The sequence below is a fragment of the Pogoniulus pusillus genome, chromosome 18 (genome assembly GCF_015220805.1).
Source record: "Pogoniulus pusillus isolate bPogPus1 chromosome 18, bPogPus1.pri, whole genome shotgun sequence".
NCBI lineage: Eukaryota > Metazoa > Chordata > Aves > Piciformes > Lybiidae > Pogoniulus > Pogoniulus pusillus.
In genome coordinates, this window is record NC_087281.1 from 19,206,943 (window position 1) to 19,228,756 (window position 21,814).

At 40.9% G+C, this 21,814-nt stretch overlaps 1 protein-coding gene across 1 annotated transcript in view; it reads right to left on the reverse strand.

Annotated features, from left to right (window-relative positions):
- Nucleotides 1-19,077, reverse strand: part of PLD5 (phospholipase D family member 5) — a 161,879-nt gene extending 142,802 nt beyond the window's left edge. Inside the window, 4 exon segments of the mRNA XM_064158637.1 lie at nt 11,961; nt 14,769-14,943; nt 16,867-16,949; nt 18,988-19,077. Of these exon segments, the coding sequence (XP_064014707.1) occupies nt 11,961; nt 14,769-14,943; nt 16,867-16,880 (190 nt within the window). The 5' untranslated portion in view covers nt 16,881-16,949; nt 18,988-19,077.
- Nucleotides 19,078-21,814: the final 2,737 nt, after the last annotated feature.

Below are 21,814 nucleotides of genomic sequence, written 5' to 3' on the forward strand. Positions count from 1 at the left end.
TAGGTCCAGCCCGCTCAACAGCTCATTAATGATCTGAATGATGAGGAAGAATATATCCCTCAGCACAACTGCAGATAATACAAAACTGAAGGCTAATATGATTGTTCTATGATCCAGAGGGACCTAACAAACTGGAGAAACAGGCTGACAGGAGCCCCACTAAGTTCAACAAAAGGGATGTGCAAAGGCCTGCATGGGTCAAGGAACAATCCCACCAGTACTTACAGCTGTACATGTTGAGGGCACTCAGCTGGAAAGCACCTTTGCAGAAGAGGCCTTGTGGATTCTGGTGAACACCAAGAAACTGAATATGAAGTCATCATTAAGAGAAAATTCAACATTTTTTGAGTCTCACAGTAGCACTGCTACTGTTAAATAGCCCTTCCTCCAATACAAAAAAAATCAAGTGCAAATACTGCCTCTAATCTCTTAATCAGAGTAACAGCCAGTCTAACTGCAGACAGCTTGTCTTGGGAGTCATCTTGTGAAGCTAATAGCCAGGTTGCACTGAAGTGCAGCTACTGGGCAGGAATTTCTTAAAAGTGGAAAATGCAAATATTTCCAGTCAAAATGATACCAAGCTCAAGAATCAGACAAATGGTTTTCATACTTCCTCACTTTCTGCCTTCCCTGTTGAAGATGATGTAGACATAACTTCAATTTATCAAAAGCACACTGCATTGAACTAACCTGAATGCCTCCTGTAAGAGATGACTGTAGACAGCAGGAAAGCAAAGATATCTTGACATTAGCAAGGCTTCTGACAATTTCCCATGTAATTCTGACAGAAACTAGCAAGATGGGTACTGCATAACCATATAAAACAGGTGGCTGAAAACTGGATGACCTACTGGGCTAAAAGAGTTGTGGTCAGCAGAATCCCACTAGTGGCTAGACCATACATGAGTATCTGAGTCCATATTGTTTAACATTTCATCTGAACAATCTGGACAGAGTGACTGTGAATATGTGAGCATATTCACAGACGATACAAGGCTAGCAAACAGATTTCAAAAGTCTCAAGAGCTAGGCTGAGAGGAGCCCTGTGAAGGCCAGAGATAAATGTAAAGTTCTACACACTGGGCAGGGGACCAAGGACCAATAAAACTACTGAACAGTGTGATGCCTTTTGAATAAGCAATTGACATTAGTCCACAGCAGAAGCAAAAGGATTAATTAGATAGCATTAGTAAAGATACCATCTTGTCTAGAGTAGCAGAACAACATAAATCTCATGACTTTTCAGCTAAATCCTTAGGTAAAGAATATAGGGATTTCATAACAGTAAAAAAAGGTGTGGTGGTGGTTAAAAAGAATGGAAAACAAAGATCCTTAAAACCACATCAAATCAAATAACCTAACAAAACCAAAAATAAATAAATAGCCTCTTGGAAACAGGTTTATGACCAGTATGACTTCTCTTCAGATCTACAACAAAGTATTTGTCACTGAAAAGGAAAGAACATGAACTAGGTTTGAATTTGAGATTCCAAATCATAAGATGAAATGAAAAGACAAGTGAAAAATCAACACCTCTAGCCCTTTATAACTGAACATACTGGGGAAAGCCAGCTTCTCAGGAGTGACATAGAACTTTCTGCAGACAGTTTGAGTTTTAAGTAACACCTTCTCCTTCCCTTGAAATTAATCCATATTGAGTTTTTCATTAAGATGTATACACAGCCATGAATTCAGGATTTAGGCAATAAAAGAACCAGTATTATTTCAAGCACCCACCAGTCCAATGCCTTTTTACCTGCAATTGGAAATTATCTTTATGAACTAGAAAAATCTACTGTTAAGTCATTTCAGAATTGAAACTGTTGCTATTACTATACTTGGTGCTAATGCTGTACTTGGAGGCAACTGTTACCACAAAAGACTTGCGCTTTTTGGACTCCATGATCTTATCCATACTCTCTCTATGTTCTCCTATCTCAGAACACCAATGGTAGCTGAGAAAGAGAACAAAAAAACCCAACACTTTGCTGATTAGCCAAAGTATCCACATTAAATCACTTCATGTATCAAGTGAAAATGTTCCTGAAACACCATGCAAACTAAAGAATTTCAGCTCTGGAAAACAATGCTGTCATTCAAATGACAAATGGAGACTACTCATAGCATGCAATAGGTGATTCATATAGAAATAATTACAGCTGAAGTTACTGTGACATGGTTCAAGTAGTAACAACCTTACAGATTATACAGCAGTCATTAACTAATAAAAAAGCATTTTTTTAATTTCTGTAGTCTTATAGAATCATACAATCATAGAATCAACCAGGTTGGAAGAGACCTCCAAGATTATCCAGTCCAACCTATCACCCAGCCCTAGCCAGTCAACTAGACCATGGCACTAAGTGCCTCAGCCAGTCTTCTCTTGAAGACCTCAAGGGACTGTGCCTCCACCACCTCCCTGGGCAGCCCATTCCAATGCCAATCACTCTCTCTGCCAACAACTTCCTCCTAACATCCAGCCTAGACTTCCCCTGGCACAACTTGAGACTGTGTCCCCTTGTTCTATTGCTGGTTGCCTGGCAGAAGAGGCCACCCCCCACCTTGCTACAACCTCCCTTCAGGTAGTTGTAGGCAGCAATGAGGTCCCCCCTGAGCCTCCTCTTCTGCAGGCTAAACACCCCCAGCTCCCTCAGCCTCTCCTCAGAGGGTTTGTGTTCCAGGCCCCTCACCAGCTTTGTCACCCTTCTCTGGACACCTTCCAGCACCTCAACATCTCTCTTGAATTGAGGGGCCCAGAACTGCACACAGTACTCAAGGTGTGGTCTTGGTTTAGAATACTCAGGAAGAGGATTCTGGTTGAATCTTTGCATAAATCAATGGCAATTTATCTGACAGACTGCAGAAAACAACTAACATTCCTGTATCTCAGAATATTTAAACAAAAATAATTTATCTCAGTGTATTTTAACAAATCAAGTGAGACTATTATGTGTGAAAATTAACATCTGAGGGGGAAAAAAGGAAGAAAATGCCTCATTTTTATTTTACCACTGGTTTTGGGTGACATCCATACACACAGACATTTGAAGTGGGCTTTCTGGGGGTTGAAAACAAAAGCTCTCCTCAGAAACATTAGTGTATGTGTACAATTTGCAAGTGCATGTGTCAGAAGTGTTAGCATAGTCATCCAGAAATTATTTATGTATCTTCTCTGCAGAAAACAAACATTAAAGAAAAAACAAGTTTAACACAGCCTTCCTTGCATCCAGTTATACAGCAAATTGCAGCAACACAAAAAAGTTAAATCAACAGAAACCACCAAAAAAGATTGTCAGCTACACTGGGACTTTGATAAAACTAACATTCAATTTGAAAGCTTTCAGCTTTTAGAAAGCAAAAGTGACCCCATTTATCTACATCATATATGTTTTTAGAGGCCACTATGGATTGCAGGATGTCAGGGCTTGGAAGAGACCCAAAGAGATCGAGACCAACCCCCCTGCCAGAGCAGGACCACACAATCTAGCTCACACAGGAATGCATGCAGGTGGGCCTTGAAAGTCTCCAGTAGACTCCACAACCTCTCTGGAGAGCTTATTCCAGTGTTCTGTGACCCTTATAGTAAAGCAGCTCCCCCTTGTGTTGAGGTGGGATCTCTTGTGCTGCAAAGAGTCAATCACAAATGTTGCTTTTTCTGTCCTTGCTTTGCTACACTACTTGGCCAGTTTGTATGTGGACATTCACTATAGGGTATACCAAAGTGAAAACAACATGAAAACAGGCAAAAAAACCCCAGCAGTAACCACAAACATGACCCCAACACTAGCACAAGAATACTGTACTAATAACAAGTGCCAAACTGCTGCATCGTAAAACCTGAAAAATAAACCTGCCCCTATAGTTTTTTGGGGCAGATTTTTCCCTCTCATTTCACTACCTGATCCAAAAGCTTTCAAATTTTTAGTTGAAATATTTTCACCTCTAGAGCCCTGAAAAAGCTTCTATGTTTCTATCCTACTACTATGAGCAAGTTCTCTGCTCTTCTCAATAATCTTTCAGCCTACAGGGTGTAGTGGTTTGGGAGTTACCCATCTCCCCCATACTTTGGAAATCACCCAGACTAGACTCAGCTCTGGAAATTGAATGGAGCTTTATATTTGCAGCTTAGCAGAATAGACAAGCAGATATTTACAGTATCTACAGTTATAGACAGAAATATACAAGGTAAAAGGTATTACAGAAACACAACTCCCCTCCCAGAAACCTGAGTCCCCAGGAGGGGCTCCCAATCACCCTTCCACCTTCTCCCACCCCTCTACCTTACCCCAGACATTGCCTTGTGCCCCAAGGAAGAATGGAAGGTCAGCCTGGGAGGTTAGGAAGCAAAGTGGATTAATCAGAGAGACAGAGGGTGAGGTTAGAGAGAAATGCAGCCCACAGCCTGAACAAAGAAAGAGCGATTCCCTTATCTGTGTTTGGATTCTTGTTCTTATACATCTCAGCAAGCCTATGAGTAAAGCAGACATCACCCTTGTTTCTCTTTCACAGCCTGTGATCTAATCCTTATCACCAAAACATTCTAGCTAGCTTCAAACTAGCACACAGTGGGGGGGTGTTTAAGCTTCCCAATTCCTCTCCTCGTCTGCTTGCCCTAATTGTACCCTAAAAGCTCCTCTGGGCCTCACGGTTCAAGCTGCTTTCAAAAAAAAAAAGTCCATCACTCATCTCCCCCTTCCTGAAAAATACAGTAGCCAGGACAATAGAAGACCATGAGTTTCCTCTCTGCTGCCAAGTCTTTTTGTTGGTGGTGGGTTTTTTTCCCTTTTAAAAATTAGCATACACATACATAGACAAATACTTAAAGCTAAGTAAGCACAGCTAAACCAAACTACAAACTACTATGAATCCAATACAACTCAAAACAAAGGGAGGCTACTACCAGGACTTATGTTGTTTTCAGATTACATCATCATGATGTCTCTAATTAGACATGCAATTATTATCTAGAACAGAAACATCTTCCAGAAATGCTGTCATGGTGGTAATGATCAAATGCCTGTTAGTAGCTGGTTCTTCATCAAGCCATTCTACCAGTCAGCAATTCCATACTCAGAGCCTCAGGGAGTTAGCCAGACATACTATCAAAAAATAACCATGTCCACAAATCAACTGAGAACATCTGATGCCAAACAGAATCATACTGTGGAAAAGCAAAGCAACAAGTATTTGCAGAAGTTATTCCAAGTACTGAAAATGTGTTAATAATAATTGTAAAAATAAATCACAAATAGATGTTGGAGAGAAAATTTCATCAGAAAAGAAATCACAGAAGGCAACAGCTCAAATACAGTCACTAGATTTGTGCTAGTTTGAAGCAAGCTAGAATGTTTTGGTGAGGAGAACTAGATTACAGGCTGTGAAAGGAAAAACAAAGGTGATGTCTACTTCACTCATTGGCTTGCTGAGATGTATAAAAACAGAAATTCAAACATAGATAACTCACTTCTCCTGCTGGTGAGCTCCGACCTGCATCTCTCCAACCTCACCCTCCTTTTTTCTTTCCTAATCCACTTTGCTTCCTAACCCCCTGGCCAAACCTCCATTCTTCCTTGGGACTGGGGGAAGGTTGAAAGGGGTAGGGGGAAGGTGAGGGGGCAGTTAGGAGCCCCTCCTGGGGACTCAGGTTTCTGGAGGGCTGTTGTGTTTCTGTATTACCTTTTACGTTTCTGTCTATAACTGTATATACTGTAAATATCTGCTTGTATATTGTGCTAGCTGTAGATATAAGCTTCATTCAATTTCCAGAGCTGTCTGAGTCTAGTCTGGGTGATTTCCAAAGTGTGGGGGGTGGGGGACATCCAAACCATCACAAGATTAAACAATTTTAGAAAGGATTTTACAATCTTTCAAAAATATCACTCTCTTATTTAAACTATGTATTGAAGAAACAAACCAACACAAACACAACATAACCAGAGAGCTGCAACATATGGAAGTTTCAAGTATTTCCTGTTTCTCTTGTGTAATGTGGCCTGTAAATCTCAAAGTATTACTATACACTGGTGATCCTATAGCAAACAGGCATTTCTACATCTGCTGCCAATTTCTCCCTAAATCATAAAAAATTCCATTTGCTACCTTTGCAAAGGTAGCTAACTTTGGCTAACTTTGAAAGATGCACTCTTTCAGTTGTCAGTTTCTGGAAGATAAAAGGAACTTTGCTATCCTTTCAGAAATAGGTTCCATAATACTGAGAAGCACTTTTTGTATCCTTTTCAAGGCACAAGAGTACAGGTGCTCGTATTTCTCCACACTGAAAATCTCTGAGCTCTCAACTGCAAGGAGAGGAGACTTTGAAGGAACAGGCTGTTGGCTGAAAAAAAAATGGTCACACTGGTGGCAAAAGCTTCTGTTGTTAGCACAATCATTGTATTTTATATTACTAGATCTACAGACTGCACTTGCAAGCCTGTTGCTCAACTGAAACTGTCACAGAACTCAGAAGCCTTATGTTTTCATTGCAGCTTAAATGTTTTCAAGTGTGCAAACTCAGAACACTTAAGAACTCCAGAAAGTGTTACCCTGCCAGCACAAAAATTATGCAAAAAACTTGTGAAGGAAGAGTACTTTTGCCTACCCTACTGTAGTTCCTCTGTGAGGGTGGCAATCAACACCAAAATAGGGCTGTGGATTCGTCAGAGAGGTTCAAGAGAACAGGGCAACAGGGTCAGGACAAGGGAATAATGAAAAATAATTTTTAAAGTAAGCATTACAAAATAATTAAATTATGGGAAAAAAGGAAAACCCAAATGCCTTGCTTTGGGTTGATAAATGCAACCTTGGAGAAGTAAAACAATGAAATAGTGGTGCAATACTGTGGCTTCTACTAATTGGATATAAAGCAACAGTTACTTAAAGCCAAACAGAATGGTTAGAAGAGTCCCAGCCCAGACAAACCAGGCAAACAAAGTGCACAATTTGAAGAAAAAGCAAAGCAGCTTTAAAAAAAAAAAAAATAATCCAAATTTAAAACCATCTAAGGTTTCACCTGTCACATCTTTGCAGAAACAAACTGACTTAGGCTGACGTACGTTAAGACCACATACCACACAACCAGAGAATATAAGCTGCCACACTCCAGCTTCCTGCAGTGTGAGTTTGAGGCAACTAATTCATGATAACAAAGTTCAGGGAGACTAATACTACATAAAATGGGATAAAACATACCAGAAAGGGTTAGAGTCCATCTGCTTGTTACCTGTTCAAGAAAGAACTGAAAAAGTCTGCAGGGACAGCAGCTCACGCTGACAAAGAAATCTGCTTTGTTCAAAAGGGTAACGTTTCCCAGAACACTGAAGCGACTTTCTTTCAGGCTAGATGCAAACTATTGGTGATAATCAAACAACAAATCAGGCTCACTGTAAGCGCCTGAGAAGTCATTTGGTATACTGATATCTTCTGATGCTCACAGCATCTCAAATAAGCACCCATCGGTCTTCAGAATTGCAAATTTGGCATGTCACAGTCTACAAACAAATCACTCAAAAATAGTTTAATTGCAAATAATTTCAAAATTATTGGGGTTTAATCCATCCATGTTCTTTTTATTTGCTTGTTTCAAGCCATTCGTTTTCAGTTTCTGATTCCTCAGAACCATCCCATCAAACACACCAGCTACGCAGTCTTTATTTAACTGGACTTCCTCAAAAGATTAATCTTCTCAGGGATGTAAAGATCACAGATACAACAGATGCAGTACTGAATGCACTTCATCCATACCGTTTTAAGCAGGACATGCACAGAACTGTATGCAATGACTCTAAACGGCTTATCTGAAAAATGGCAAAAGTAAATTCTTCATGAAACATACACATGAAGAAATTCCATGGTTTAGCAAGCACTTCTGTGATGGTTTGGGTGTTCCCCACCCCCTGCCCCCCCACTGCATTTTGGAAATCACCCAGACTAGACTCAGCCGGCTCTGGAAATTGAATGAAGCTTATTATTTACAGCTTAGCACAATACACAAGCAGATATTTACAGTATATACAGAAATATACAAGGTAAAAGGTAACACAGAAACACAACAGCCCTCCCAGAAACCTGAGTCTCCAGGAGGGGCTCTCAACCGCCCCTTCACCTACCCCCTACCCCTCTCAACCTTACCCCAGTAACAAGGAAGAATGGAGGTTCGGCCAGAGGTTAGGAAGCAAAGTGGATTAACAGAGAAACGGCAGAGAGGTTAGAGAGAGATGCAGCTCAGAGCTTCCCAGCACTCCACTCATCATTTCACCCCAATGTATGCTGTCTGTTTTACCACTGCCCATGAAACGGCCATAGGCCAACTTCTGCCAGCAGCCACAGGAAAGATGCCGTTTCAGAATTTCTTGATATTCCCTAATCACTTTGGGTTTTTAGGAACGTAAGCCTTTCTAGATGCTCAGGGTTCCTTCCCAATAAAAAACTATATGGAAATACTATAATTTGACAAGTGTCTTCATCTTAATTGTTGTCATTAGTCACATCTATACACATTCTTGTATTTTCTCACCTATTTCATGTTCACAAAGGGTAACAAGTTGTTTGGTTTTTTTTCCAATTATTGTCATTAAAATACATGCATATTTCTACTTAAATACAGCACAAAACAGATGATACCTGTTGTCAACAAACAGAGATCATACTCTGTTTTAGCTCTGATTTGATTTTCAGCATGACAGGCATTTTCTTCACCTACACTCTACAATACTTCTCTTCCGCATTTCAATCAGAAACAAAGGAATAATTTCAGATGCAGCTTTGCTTTACTAATCTTTCTTTCATTAGTCTTTACAGATAACTTGCAGTTTCCAATGTACTTGTCAGACTTCCTTCTGTATTCAGCATTCTGGAACACCTTAAGGGTGGCAATGGGATGTGTATGACTTTTTACACACTCACATGCACCTTACAGTTTCTTAATACCCGTTTGTTACACTGCAGTGTCTTCTGTCCTTCTCATAGCCTCTTAAAAGATTTCCCTGTGCTAACTGAAATAATATATCCAGCAACTAGCCTGACGATACAGAGCCTTAAAGCACAAGAAAAGGTGAGTACTGCAAGATTGATTTTCCCTTCAACTGCCTAACACCATGTACTGGACTTGGGTTTTTTTCCCCAAACCCTTCACAGTTGAGCATGGAGCTCGCATACAACTTAAATCCATAGAAGTGAAGTCACTGGAGACTTTGCCACTGCTTTGAAACAAGGTCAAGCTGCACTGATGAAGTATTGTTCAAATCACTGTCACCTTTAACACCATTCTCCTGAGTTCAGCTGAGGTAATGCCTTAAGTTTATTCAGCAAACACACATCCCCTTATTAGAAAGCTCCTGCCTACAAAGGATCAATCAGAGAATTACAGGCAGCAACACAATAAGCACTAGTGAGACTTGCCACATGACATTATGTGTTTCAAAACAAGCACACACCTGCTTGTTATGAAAGGCTTTGTGTAGCATATACTAGAATAGCTTTTAGAGAATTAGAGAATCAAGAACCAAGTAAATATGCCTTTATTACAGTAACATGAAAGTTAAATTGATCACAGTTGCTATCTCAGCACTGCTCCATACTTGGTTCTGCTCTAAACAGTTCAAGATGCCTTGGGGGAATCCAAAATTGACAGAATGGCAAGAATTACCTGAATCACCATTTGTTTTGTCAGCAGAAATTCTCAAGCACACTAGCTTTTTTTGTTACATTAAACCTTTCATTACAACTGTAAATAGAGGAATAAGAATTAGAATAGAATTACTACTATTTATGAGTTCCAGCAACTATATGAATTATAAAATAATCTCCTGATTATTTTGGCATATAATTAGAAACAGAACTCACTGAGTTTTTAAGAAAAATCGGTTTTAATAAGAAAAATTAACAAAATGCATAAATGTATTCACCTATGAATAATGGATATAGAGAAGAGAATCTCCAGCTGTTGAAAAGTGAGAAAAACAGTACATTTGTCTCTGTCTTCGGAGACCAAGCCAATGAGGTATTGCTAAAAATAGCACTCCAATATTTCTCTGTTCAGAGATAGATACTATCCACACTGTCAGACTGCACGAGGCATTGTTCAAAGGAAAAGAAGCCAAATCCATACAAGCAATACACAAATCCTATGTTACATTTGGAAAGCCTTTATCAAAGCAAAAGGATTCTAAGGAACAAATATTAAAATATTTTTTAAAGTCACACTAAGTTTTGAGAGGTAAGCACAAAAAAAATCTATAATTTTGCAGCCTAATACAAAGATAATTTCTGATTGAATTCATAAGCCTCATTGGCACCAAAAAGCCATTTGCTCGTCTCCTCCTCCTAACCCTCCACACGTTCTCTCATTTTTAGCCACGTGGCCCTTCCATCCACTAAGGCATAGTAGACAGGTGACCACAAGAAGCTCAGTATTTAAGTCACTTTGAGGGAAGAGCAGGCTATCTGGCTTCCTTTGCAAGACAGATGAATCTCAGTAACTGGCTCAGCTGCATCCTGCCAGATACAGTAACACCTAGGCACACTTCATTATTTCTCTGTTCTAGAAACGTGGGCATACAGGTCACAAGCAGCAGGACAGGTCCCCAGTTTGGCTGATGAGTGGATATGTATGGCTGACATGGACCTATTCCCTAACCTAGATACTTTCTCAAAAGAATCTACTCTAGTTCCCAAGAACCACAGAGAGATTACAAGCAACTTCACTGTCCACTAAGGCCACAAAGTGTTACTGACACACCAGGACTGCCACTGCACTGAAAAATTAATGTTATACTTTCTAGCAATTGTCATCTAGTAACACAAAAAAGCTTCCTAAAGCCTCCAAACCTCATTTAAGAAACCTCCCCAACAGCTATAGTCTTGAAGCAACTTCTTAAAGGGCCGAATTTTAAATGCTTTAACAAAATTAAGTAAAAAACTAAACTTTATATTTCTTAGAAAAAGGCTACTACTACATCTCAGAGGAATACCTGAATTTGTTATAAAACAGAATATATGCTTGAAGCATCTCTCTTGTATCTTACAAAAAAAAAAAAATCTATCCTGGTTGTGTTAAACATTTTAAAACATTTAAAATTAAGTTCTCTAGATTACTGAGATACTAGGAAAGCAGCTAGATAGTACTTGTCATTACTGGAAGGATACAGACATGATGGAGAGCTGCTACAAATTAAACCAAACAGGGTGACCCCTACCAGCTAAAGTCTATCAAGTTAGGTACTCCTTATCTCCATCCCCGCCTCTTCCTCCATTGTTCTTAATTCACGTTCCATTTACAAAAAGGCAATATACACGAAGACGAAACCCCTAACAGTATGCAAAGGAGACATTAAGAATACTTTACATAAGGGCTTTCACTCCAACACTGCCAGTACCAGCCAAACAACTTTCCAAAACAGGCATGAGGAACTACCTGAAGCGGATACACAGAATCTGAACGATCTCAGTTGTAAGAATTTCACAGGTTTGCAGCATCACTGAGGACACATTTGCAATGTGAGAATTCCTCTAGTAATTTTCTCAATTAAAAGTATGGCTCGTTGACACATCAGCTACAGTACACATGTACAGTGACACCTCACTTCAACAAAAACTCCTCGCTGGCCTGTCTGTAAACACGTTACAGCAAATCCACTCATCTTAAATACAGCATCTGATTTCACAAGAGAACATGGTTGAGTTGTGTTCAGCTCTTGCATGCTACAATTCTGTTATGGCCACTTGGAAAGATAACTCACATAAACAATTAACCAGTGAGGAGGCACTGTATTAGCAACCATTTGAAGAACAATCAATTATCAAGACACCAGCAATATGTTCCAGGTTTCTGCTTCCTCTTTGAACAGCCAACAACTAAAATTTTGAATAGCTTTAAAGAAACTGTATCCTATTTGTGCATGTGAACATGTTCTGTGCTTTCAGTAGAGATATGGCAAGTGTTGAATATTGAACCACCTTACTACGCTGTACAAATTGAGATGTTGCGAAAAACTCCAATCGAACCGAAAAATACCACATCAAAACCCACAACTTTTTAACATTTTAAAATATATAAACAAATTGATAAAAACTGGTTTCAGATGACATTTTTAGCCCTTCAAAGTATATAGGGATTAATAAGTGTCACACATTAATAAATCATGCCACTGGCTTTAAAAGCCAACATAATGTATCTTCTGAGGTCTGCAAGGATTTACTGGAAGCAGCATACAAAATATATTGGCCCAATCTTATCCCTGTTATAACTACACCAAAATCAATTTAAGAAATCATTTCAATGAAGCAAAAAACTAATGGCCTCCCCAAAGTCTAGAATACATATCAAAAGTTCAACATCTGTTCATGCATATATTCACTTACTATATACTCTTATTCTGCCTACATCTGTCATTACGTAGCATCAAATTTATGATGACAATTCTTTCAAAATCAGTGCCTCTGTGAATGCTTACTCCTATTTTGACTTTTCTTTGTAGGTATTAGATAATGTGCTTATCTCAGAGGGAGCTGCAATAAAATGCTATTCATGTCCTCCATTCACCTCACAAAGTATGTGTGTTTTCATTATCCAATACTGGCCATAAACTATCATATGTCAATGACAATAACATTCAAAACAATGCATTTCAAATTAATTGGTCTATCTTTTAGAGTGGAAGAAGAGTGCAGGAAATCAGTTCTTTGGCATGGAAAGATTCAAAATCCTCAAAGATTTATCTGAAAATAAAAAATACCACTTTGGTCCAAAATCATGTAAGCAAAATACAATCTAGAAATTAATACTTATTCACATTCATTTGAGGGAGCTATGTAATAGCCTGTTACAACCCCCATGCAGTTACCTTAAAGTAATAAAGTGGTTCCACATATATACCATTGCAATACTTAATGTATTGCTGGGTATTCACAATAAATGTCAACAAATAGTTCATGACAAGCAAGAAATATCAATGTTTAATTTTTTTTCTTTACAATGTTCAAATAGGAACTGGGAATAAAAACAGCTGTATCAAGTGAGAGGGAAACTCCAGAAAAACATGCATTCATAGCAGACTGATGATGGAAAAAGCTTTTCACACCAATGCAGCGAAGTTGTTGGAGATTACTATTCTGGCAAAACATTGATATCATCCAAAAAAACCAGCCAAACAAAAACTAACAAAAGAAACAAACAAAAATCCCAACTAAACCACACAAATGTTTGCACGTGTAATCTTCAGACAAATTAATGCCTATTTCTCTTGTCCAGGCTAATATCGTGGTACAATTTAAAAATCCCTATTTTTGACCATGATAATACTCAGATACCAGAACAGTAGTTAGCTATCAAACTGTTGACAAAGTATTCTCCCCCCACAATTAGTAATCATTCAATTACATATATCAACATAAGTACATGTAGCAAAAACCATTTAACAAAAAAAACAGAGCTCAGATTTTTATGCTTTCCACATTTCAGCTGTACTGAAACAAGGCATCGACCTTTCTTCTTGGTTCGCAATGGGAGAATACTCTGCTTACAAGCTTATTACTGTGAAGCCTTGTCTTAGTGTGAAGAATCACAAAAATGTATAAGAAACCAGACAAGTCAGTATCTTTCTCAACATTTGAAACGTGGTATTTCCAACAGTTAATCACTTCTCATCATTTCCCCAGACACCTAAACATTTAAAGTCCAAGATTTCACTGACAAAATACTCTGTAGATTATTGGGGAAACAGGATAATACTCCATAAACTAGTTGATAGAGAAGCTTTCTTCAGCTTTCCTCTTTAATCTACTATGCCATCTAGGATTCTCTCGTAATGAAATGCTTGTAAAGAGACTGCTCCTAGCCAAGAGACTTCAGATGGCTCTATCACCAAAAAAAACCCCACTTTTCTGTGCATCTTGAAACCAATGTAACTGTGATCACAAATTATTCACTAATGTAAAGAATGGCAGACTGTTGCATTATGCAAACCCATCCACGTTCTTCTGCATCCTTGTAAATGCGGCTACTTTCCTGTTGTCGTTGTACTGTACATTAACAATGGGTTTCACCTAATGAGCTATTCTGAAAACTCTTACACTGTATGCAGGTCATCTCAACCCATTTCCTTTACGTTAGAAATAACACAAAAAATGCTTTCAAACATCATCCAAGACTGGAATACTTACAAGCACCTTAAATGCTCATAAAATATTAACCAGAGCTATCAACGGTATCAATTCTATTGTGGTCCCAAACACACTTTGTTAAGTCATGTATTACTGCTGCAGGAATATAGGTCTTAAAGGAAACCTGCTCTACCTCACACACTGAGTATTTTCAAAGTCCCATGCATGAAGAACAAGGAGATGAGGAGGGGCATGAAAGGAAATCACAGATAGAATTTTAATCTTTTTTTCCTTTTAGGAATTATAGACCTATAACCACTGTGAGATAAATGTTCTAACCTCCATCTGCACCATCCTAGTCTTTCTCCTCCCACATCAGTGCTGAATTTGCAGGAATCAAAGAATGCTTAAACCAAGAACATTAAAAAAATACTTGCAGTTAGGAAGAGACTTGCATGTGGTTTGGGAACAGTAGTGACATCCTATTAAACTCAGATTTGAACAGCCTGGAACCTCTTAGTAGGTCCTTTCTCTACCATTTGGGAAAGCCATGTCCAACTACTGGAGCACCACTTCTCTTCTGGATTTCAAGCTGGTAGAGAGATTACCTAACAGAGTACCTAGACAGAAGTCTACAAGGAAAAAAAGGGGTGAAATAGAAACGGGCTTACGTGCTCCAGTTTGTCTTTCCTTCTCAGCCAAACACTGGCACTGTAGTCCTGCTGCTTGACAGTGCTGTAGAAGTTCGCGCCTACTCTGGTGAGGCTTGGAGAAGGCTCCCTGGGTCTGCTCTTCAGCCTCATCTGCTCGAAACCCTCATGGGGGGATGAGGAAAGCCAGTCATGCCTGACTTCCATTTTGACATGACAAGGCAAAGGCCAAGAGAAAAAAAATCAGGAGAAATCAAGAAATTCAGAGGCACTAGATGAAGAGGGTCCAAAAATGAACAGGATGGGGGAAGGAGAAGGAAAGGAAAAAAAACCACCAGACGCACACAAAAAAAGGACAACCTCAGAAAATGGTAAGAGAATAGGGGGGGAAGAGAAATTACAAGGTGGGTGGAGGGAGGAGGAGAGGCTGCAGGTAAGACAGAGAAACGGGCAGAGCGAGATGAAAGGGCACTCGCAAAAGAAAGCGCTCCAAGATGCTGCTGCTGCTTGTTGCCCTCGCTGCCAGCCAGCTGCAGTCCAGTACCGACGCAGCGGGAAGCGGCTGCTTGCGGTTCTGCCCGGGACAGAGGCGATGGGAGGCGCGGCCCGGCGCAGACGGAGGCCGGGCGGGGCCGCTGGCTCCAGCCCGCCTGCAGGTTGGCGCAGTGGAGGGGCCGCCGCCCGCCCGAGGATGAAGCCGGCTCCTCCCCCGCCTCCGCAGCCACCTTCGGGGGAGCGGAAAGCAGCACGGGAGAGACCCGCTCCCGCCTCTAGGAACGCAGCTGTCGCCTCCTCCCTCCCACCCCGGCTCCTGGGGGGCAGGAGACTGCTCGTTCCCCTGGGGAAGTTCCTTCGATCCTTCTTTCCCCGTCTTGACGGACAGCGACCCGAGGTTCGGCGGACGGTTGCCACTCCCTCTTGGAGAAGCCTTTGTCCGGCATCGTTTCCCCGGGGCTCCGGCGTCACGCCCTGCCCAGAGCGGAGCGTGTCTCTCGCCATCGCCCCCCGGGCCCCACCGCGGTGAGGAGAAGCGGGGCTACGGCCCCTGGGTCCGCAGCGCCAGCCTCTCGCCGCAGCACCTCTGCGTCCCCATGTCGCCTCCCTCCCCCCTGGCTAGGGGCGCCCGGTGCTCTGAAGCGTAACCTGACCGAGCAGCCGCTCCCTTCCCCAGGGCAGCCAGGAGCACACCTGCTCTGGCCACGGGCCCGACGCACAGAAGCCAGACACGGGGCAGGACGGAGCCACGGGCCAGGCTCAGGGTCCAAGCTCTGCCTGGAAGCCACGCAGCCCCCTTCCCCCACATGCACACGCCCGCCGCAGCCGCTTCGCCAGCGCCAGATCTCAGAAATACAACCGCTTCTGGGTCCTAGCAGGCGTAGATACCTGAGAGCCTACAATTTCTCACGTAAGAGTGTTTTGGAGTGGTTTCCACAGTCCACTAGCATCTTCTTCAGCAGAAGTTGGTATGCGTTGCTATTTAGCTCAAACTTGTTTCAGGAGAAAAAAGGACTTTCCTTTTTCATACACTGTAAAGCCACCTCGCTAGCTGCCCACACACCCTACAAAGCTATATTAGGCGCCGACAAGAAAACTTTCTCACATAGCACCAAGAAACAATTACTGGATCTCAGAAATGCATTTTAGTTTCTGATAAATACTTGCTGGCAGACAGTCTGTATACAGTCACCAGAGAACTAATGTAGGTATTCAGATACAGAGATAGTAAAAGACTGCTTGAATCCTGTTACCTGAAAACAGCTTTTGAATGGTAAAACAGTTCAGACTAGAGGACATTGCAGAAGACCTGTCTGCTAACCACTTGATCTGGAGTCTGATAAAAAAGCACGTTTCAAATAACCTTATTATTGGGCTCAGGGTGTATTACAACAAAGTGTTATTCAGAAACCAGAAAGATTCTCAAGATAAAGACAAAAGCACATCACACCTGGTAACTGAGTGCTAGCATGGTTACAGGCACGTGGTAGGAACACAAAGCATAGCCTTTTCCTCTAAAAGGGCCATTTCATAATAGTTACCTTAATACCAGCCCTCAAGAACAGCATAACAAAACTGCAACAACACAAATCATCGAAGTTATATGCAAAGAATTGTTACTTACCAATACAAAGGCATTGCAGCTTGCTTTCTAGAAACTACCTCTTCGGTTGTTAGAGAAACTCTGGCTATATGCTCTCATACCACCTGGAACAAAAATTAGGAGCATGTGACTATAATGCATACAGGACACACCTGAAGGCATGGAGATTTAACTTAGGGCATATCACAGCTGTGGCAGTTTTGAGTTAACACAGAATAGCTTGATTAAACACCTGCTGAAATGAACTTTACTGCAGACGCCATTTGTGGATTGTTTATGTCCATAGTTGCAAACATTCAGTCACAAAGAGAGGGAGAAAAAGCCTCTGACTTTCTTCAAATACACCGTGAGAAGTTTGTGTGTTGTAAATAAGAACACCTGCTTTTGCATAAGAGGTTTCACATTGTTTCTGTAGCAGTATATAAAGCACTTATTCCTCTGGGCTTTCTCATTGCTGCTTGCAACTATCAATAAAAATAAAGGTTTTAGTAGCACTCTACAGATGACACCTGCTATCTTTCTCATTCCTTAATACTCTGACAGAGCAGAATCAATATGCTACTGTACTTCAGTGCAGTACATTATTCCATTCCTCCTGGATTATTTTTCTAGTAAGGATTTTCTAGCATTTAGATGATTTTTCTAATAAGGTTATTTTATCATACCTTAACTTCCCTAGCTACACGATCAGTCACCTTCTCAAATGTCTAGCTGGAGCAGTCACAAAATGGAGTGCTGAAGCTGCTTTTAACCCCTAGGCTAAAAAGCTGGTTTGCTTATCTTTCTAAATACCTTCTTGTTACCTAAGTGTTCTGTATGTGCCTTTCTATTACTACTGCTGCCAACATTAATATTACCTTTATTGTTATTAGGAATGAGAGAGAAAAGGAAACGAAGCCTAGACCAAGTCTTTAAAATCATGTGAGAAAGCTATGTTTACAGAGCCCTTGGTGCTTCCTAATTCCGTGCAGGAAAGAACATTTTGAGTGAGAAACCATTGTATAATGACTATAAATTTATTGTGTTTTCATAAACATTTCACTCATGTAAATTAACAAGGTAAGAATACAGCTTCAGTTCCCAGTTAATGCATGGCCATTCATCTATTTTGAAAATAGTTTAAAAGCCCTTTCCAAGCTTTTCTTTTACAGTTTATTTCCAGTTTGGACCTACACAAAAAAATAAGTTTGTTCAAAACCACAACTGCAAGCCTATCAATCAGCTTAATTCAGAGATAATTCAACTCATTAAATTTCAATCAGTTCTGTAGTAGATGAGCAATTCAAATTGACTGTATTGAACTGGCTTAAACTGTCTTTCTCTTCCATGCAATTTTCAGAATTACCCAAACACCTGTTCCTGTCAAGGCATTTCCATAGCCAGGTGACTACAGCAGCAAGAATGACTGAATTACAAACATCATACTTGCATCACTAGCAACTGATGCAAATCACAGAATCACAGAAGCATTCAGTCTGGAAAAGACTTTTGGGATCACCAAGTCCAATTGATAATCCTACTCTGTAAGGTTCACGCCTAAACCTTATCCCCAAGCACCACATCCAAATGACCTTTAAACACATCCAGGGTTGGTGACTCAACCACCTCCCTGGGCAGCCCATTCCAATGCCTGACCAATCCTTCCTTGAATTTTTTTTTCCCTAATGTCCAGTCTAAACTTACCTAGTCATAGCTTGAGATCATTCTCTCTTGTTCTATCACTAATTACCTGTGAGAAGAGACTAGCACCAGCATATCATGCATATAACATGATTTTACTTTATTGTGATCCACACTGTCATTTTCTGTAAACCACTGCCTATTTTAGCATCAGGATTCAGAGAAACTCTTTCTAGGCAATCTACAGAACTTTGTTTTCTATACCAACAGAATGAATGCTGTAGAAAGGACTGTTAACAGGCCAGTGCAAAGAAAATTACCAGAATGTAAGTGGAAACATGTATTATAATATCATTTTTAATAAATGAATAAAACAGCTTCTTTTTCTTCCAAAAGTCCAGACAAGTTTTAAAGGAGCTGTCTCTGTGCTCCAGGTTTCTAAACCCTTTTTTCACTAGGGGCTTCTAGGAATACAGAATATATACAAGAGCATTAGACCTTTTGTCAACAACGGGGACATACCTGAAACAGTGAAAACTCCTACAGCAAAACTTTCTTTGTGGCTGGATAGCTAATATACACGAATATGTGTAACTGGCCTTTTTACAAAGCACTAATTTATGGTGCAGAGCTGGAATGCACACAGGCTCTGGCCCACTTAGAATTTACTACACCTGACCAAAACGGCAGGCAGCAATTGCCTGCAGGTTTCAGTTGGTGTGCAGTCAGAGGGCCGTGACTGACACCAGCTTCAACAGCACTGCACCTGACAGCCAAGCAGGAAGGTAACTGTTAGCTTCTTACCTAGCTCAGCTGAACTTGCTTTCTCATTTAGAGATTGCAAACAAGACTCAGGTGGGGAGGTGTTTCACACATGCCAATACCACTGGCACATCTGAGATTAAAGGACTGGCCTTCCTAACCATTTTCAAATAACCAAGTCAGCAGCCCCTGCTTAGCTACCCAAATTTTAGCAGCCTACAAAGAAAAACCCATTGCAGCAGACTGTTTCATCCATTCTAACAGGCTTGGAAGGCATGTCTCCCAGTCTGTCTCCTGTCTTCTGCAAGCAACTGCCTGTCACCACTGAAAAATGAGTTTGCCATAGGAAAGAACAAGAGAAATAAAAAATGAAAGAAAAAAAATAATAAAAAGAGTTTTTTCCCCTATCATTTGATCACCTACAGTAGCATGCACAGGGTCAGAATAGTAAAACTCCTTAGATGTGAAGTAGAGAAACAGTAAGAAAAAATGTAATGCTACACAAAGAATTGAAAATAATTTCTGCATCACTGCTTTCCCGATTTTTAAGCAGTTAAACATACAACCTTAGTACAGAATATCTGTAGCCACAATTTATAGATAGGAATTGCACTCACAAGAATGTAATATTAGGGTCAAAGATAAGGTTACAGTGAACGTCTGGAGTTGAAGGTGTGTCCTAGTTTAGAGCTTCCCAGAAACCCAAAGCACAAAATTAAATATAGGATGCCTCCCCTCTCCCCACTTTGGAAAAAAAATAGAAATTAGGCAGAAAGAGTGAGAAGAGGTAAAACATCTGAAGAAAAACAGTCTAGCAACAATTTTGGAAGTTAAAAAAAATCAATAACAAATAAAAGGTATTTAATGTAAGGGAGTTCACAGAGCTATAAGGGGAGGAAAACAGATATGAAAATATGTACAGAACCAGATTGATGACAGTGGATTTCCTGGATGGGGGTGGATTGCAGGAGGTAGCTGGTCAGCCTTGTGGTTGGCTGGCCATGTGGTTAGGCTGGAGCATAGTCATAGAGTCATAGAATCAACCAGGTTGGAAGGGACCTCCAAGATCATCCAGTCCAACCTATCACACAGCCCTAGGCAGTCAACTAGACCATGGCACTAAGTGCCTCATCCAGGCTTTTATTGAACACCTCCAGGGATGGTGACTTCACCACCTCCCTGGGCAGCCCATTCCAATGCCAATCACTCTCTCTGCCAACAACTTCCTCCTAACATCCAGCCTAGACTTCCGCCGGCACAGCTTGAGACTGTGTCCCCTTGTTCTATTGCTGGTTGCCTGGGAGAAGAGACCAACCCCCACCTGGCTACAACCTCCCTTCAGGTAGTTGTAGACCGCAGTGAGGTCCCCCTGAGCCTCCTCTTCTCCAGGCTGCACACCCCCAGCTCCCTCAGCCTCTCCTCATAGGGTTTGTGTTCCAGGCCTTTCACCAGCAGCAAACCAGATGATGGTCAGGCAAAAGTGGGAGGCAGAGAGAGAAAGAGAAGAGGACATTTGTTCGCCTCTTAGAGGATTGCAGACAGTTGCGTCTGGATGGACCTGCCAATGGGAGGGGTCAGGAGCACCTGGGGGGAGGCCCAGATTCCAGACCACACCTACCAGAGGGGGCCAGGGGGACCTGGGGTCGTGCTTCCAGACCACTGAGCCACAGGAGGGCTTAACCTGCAACATGGTCCTTCAGATTTCAGGTTATGAGCAAGTCAGACACCAACCTCAGAAACAACATGGAAACATTGTCTAACACTGATAATGTTCCTAGTTTTAGCCTCCACATGTCTGTATTTCGTGCCTCAAATTTTAACCCTGAACTCTTTCTTCATTCCATAACTGCTAATTAAATCAAACCCAACAACAACCAACAAAAAGACAGAAACCAACGACGCTAGGAGTATCATTACTCTTGAGACATCTCCCTTCTATGAGATTTGTTTGAAATCAGCCATGTGTTTCAGAACGTGTCAGCCTGTGACTGACAGACAAATGTTGTGATTGTATAAGCTTTGTTTCCTCTAGAAACCAAATAAAAAATATCTCAGAGATTAACTAGTCCATCTCCCATTTGAAATAAAATACTACCCTGCAGAGCTCTCCAAAATTTCCAATTAAGCTAGAACTCCAGGGCTAGAATTTTTCTCCTATGGCATCCTTTCCACTTCCAGATAATCTTAAGAGGGTGCTAAACTGGCCCTGAAAGTGCATTGTGTGCTGAATGTATACCAGTGTGGACTAGGGTGCCCTCACTTTCACCAGGGTTTGTGACAAAATTTGTATCTTTCACCTAAAATCAAATTCTGCTTCATCTTTTCATCCCTCTGTCCACACTCATCCACATATTTGTGAAGAATATTTTCAGCTCTGAGCCTCAACAATCTTGTCCAGACAAGATTTCATCCGGCACCTTAAAATAACATTCATTAGTGGCACGTACAAATGGGGTCAAATCCTGTCCTGCATTGCACCTCCACGTCCCCACTGGAGTCATGAGACAAAAATAATTGTGTAATGAAGGTCTAACCAGGGAGGGCAAAACTTGGCCTACATTTCTGTAAAACAAAACTGCAGCAAGTA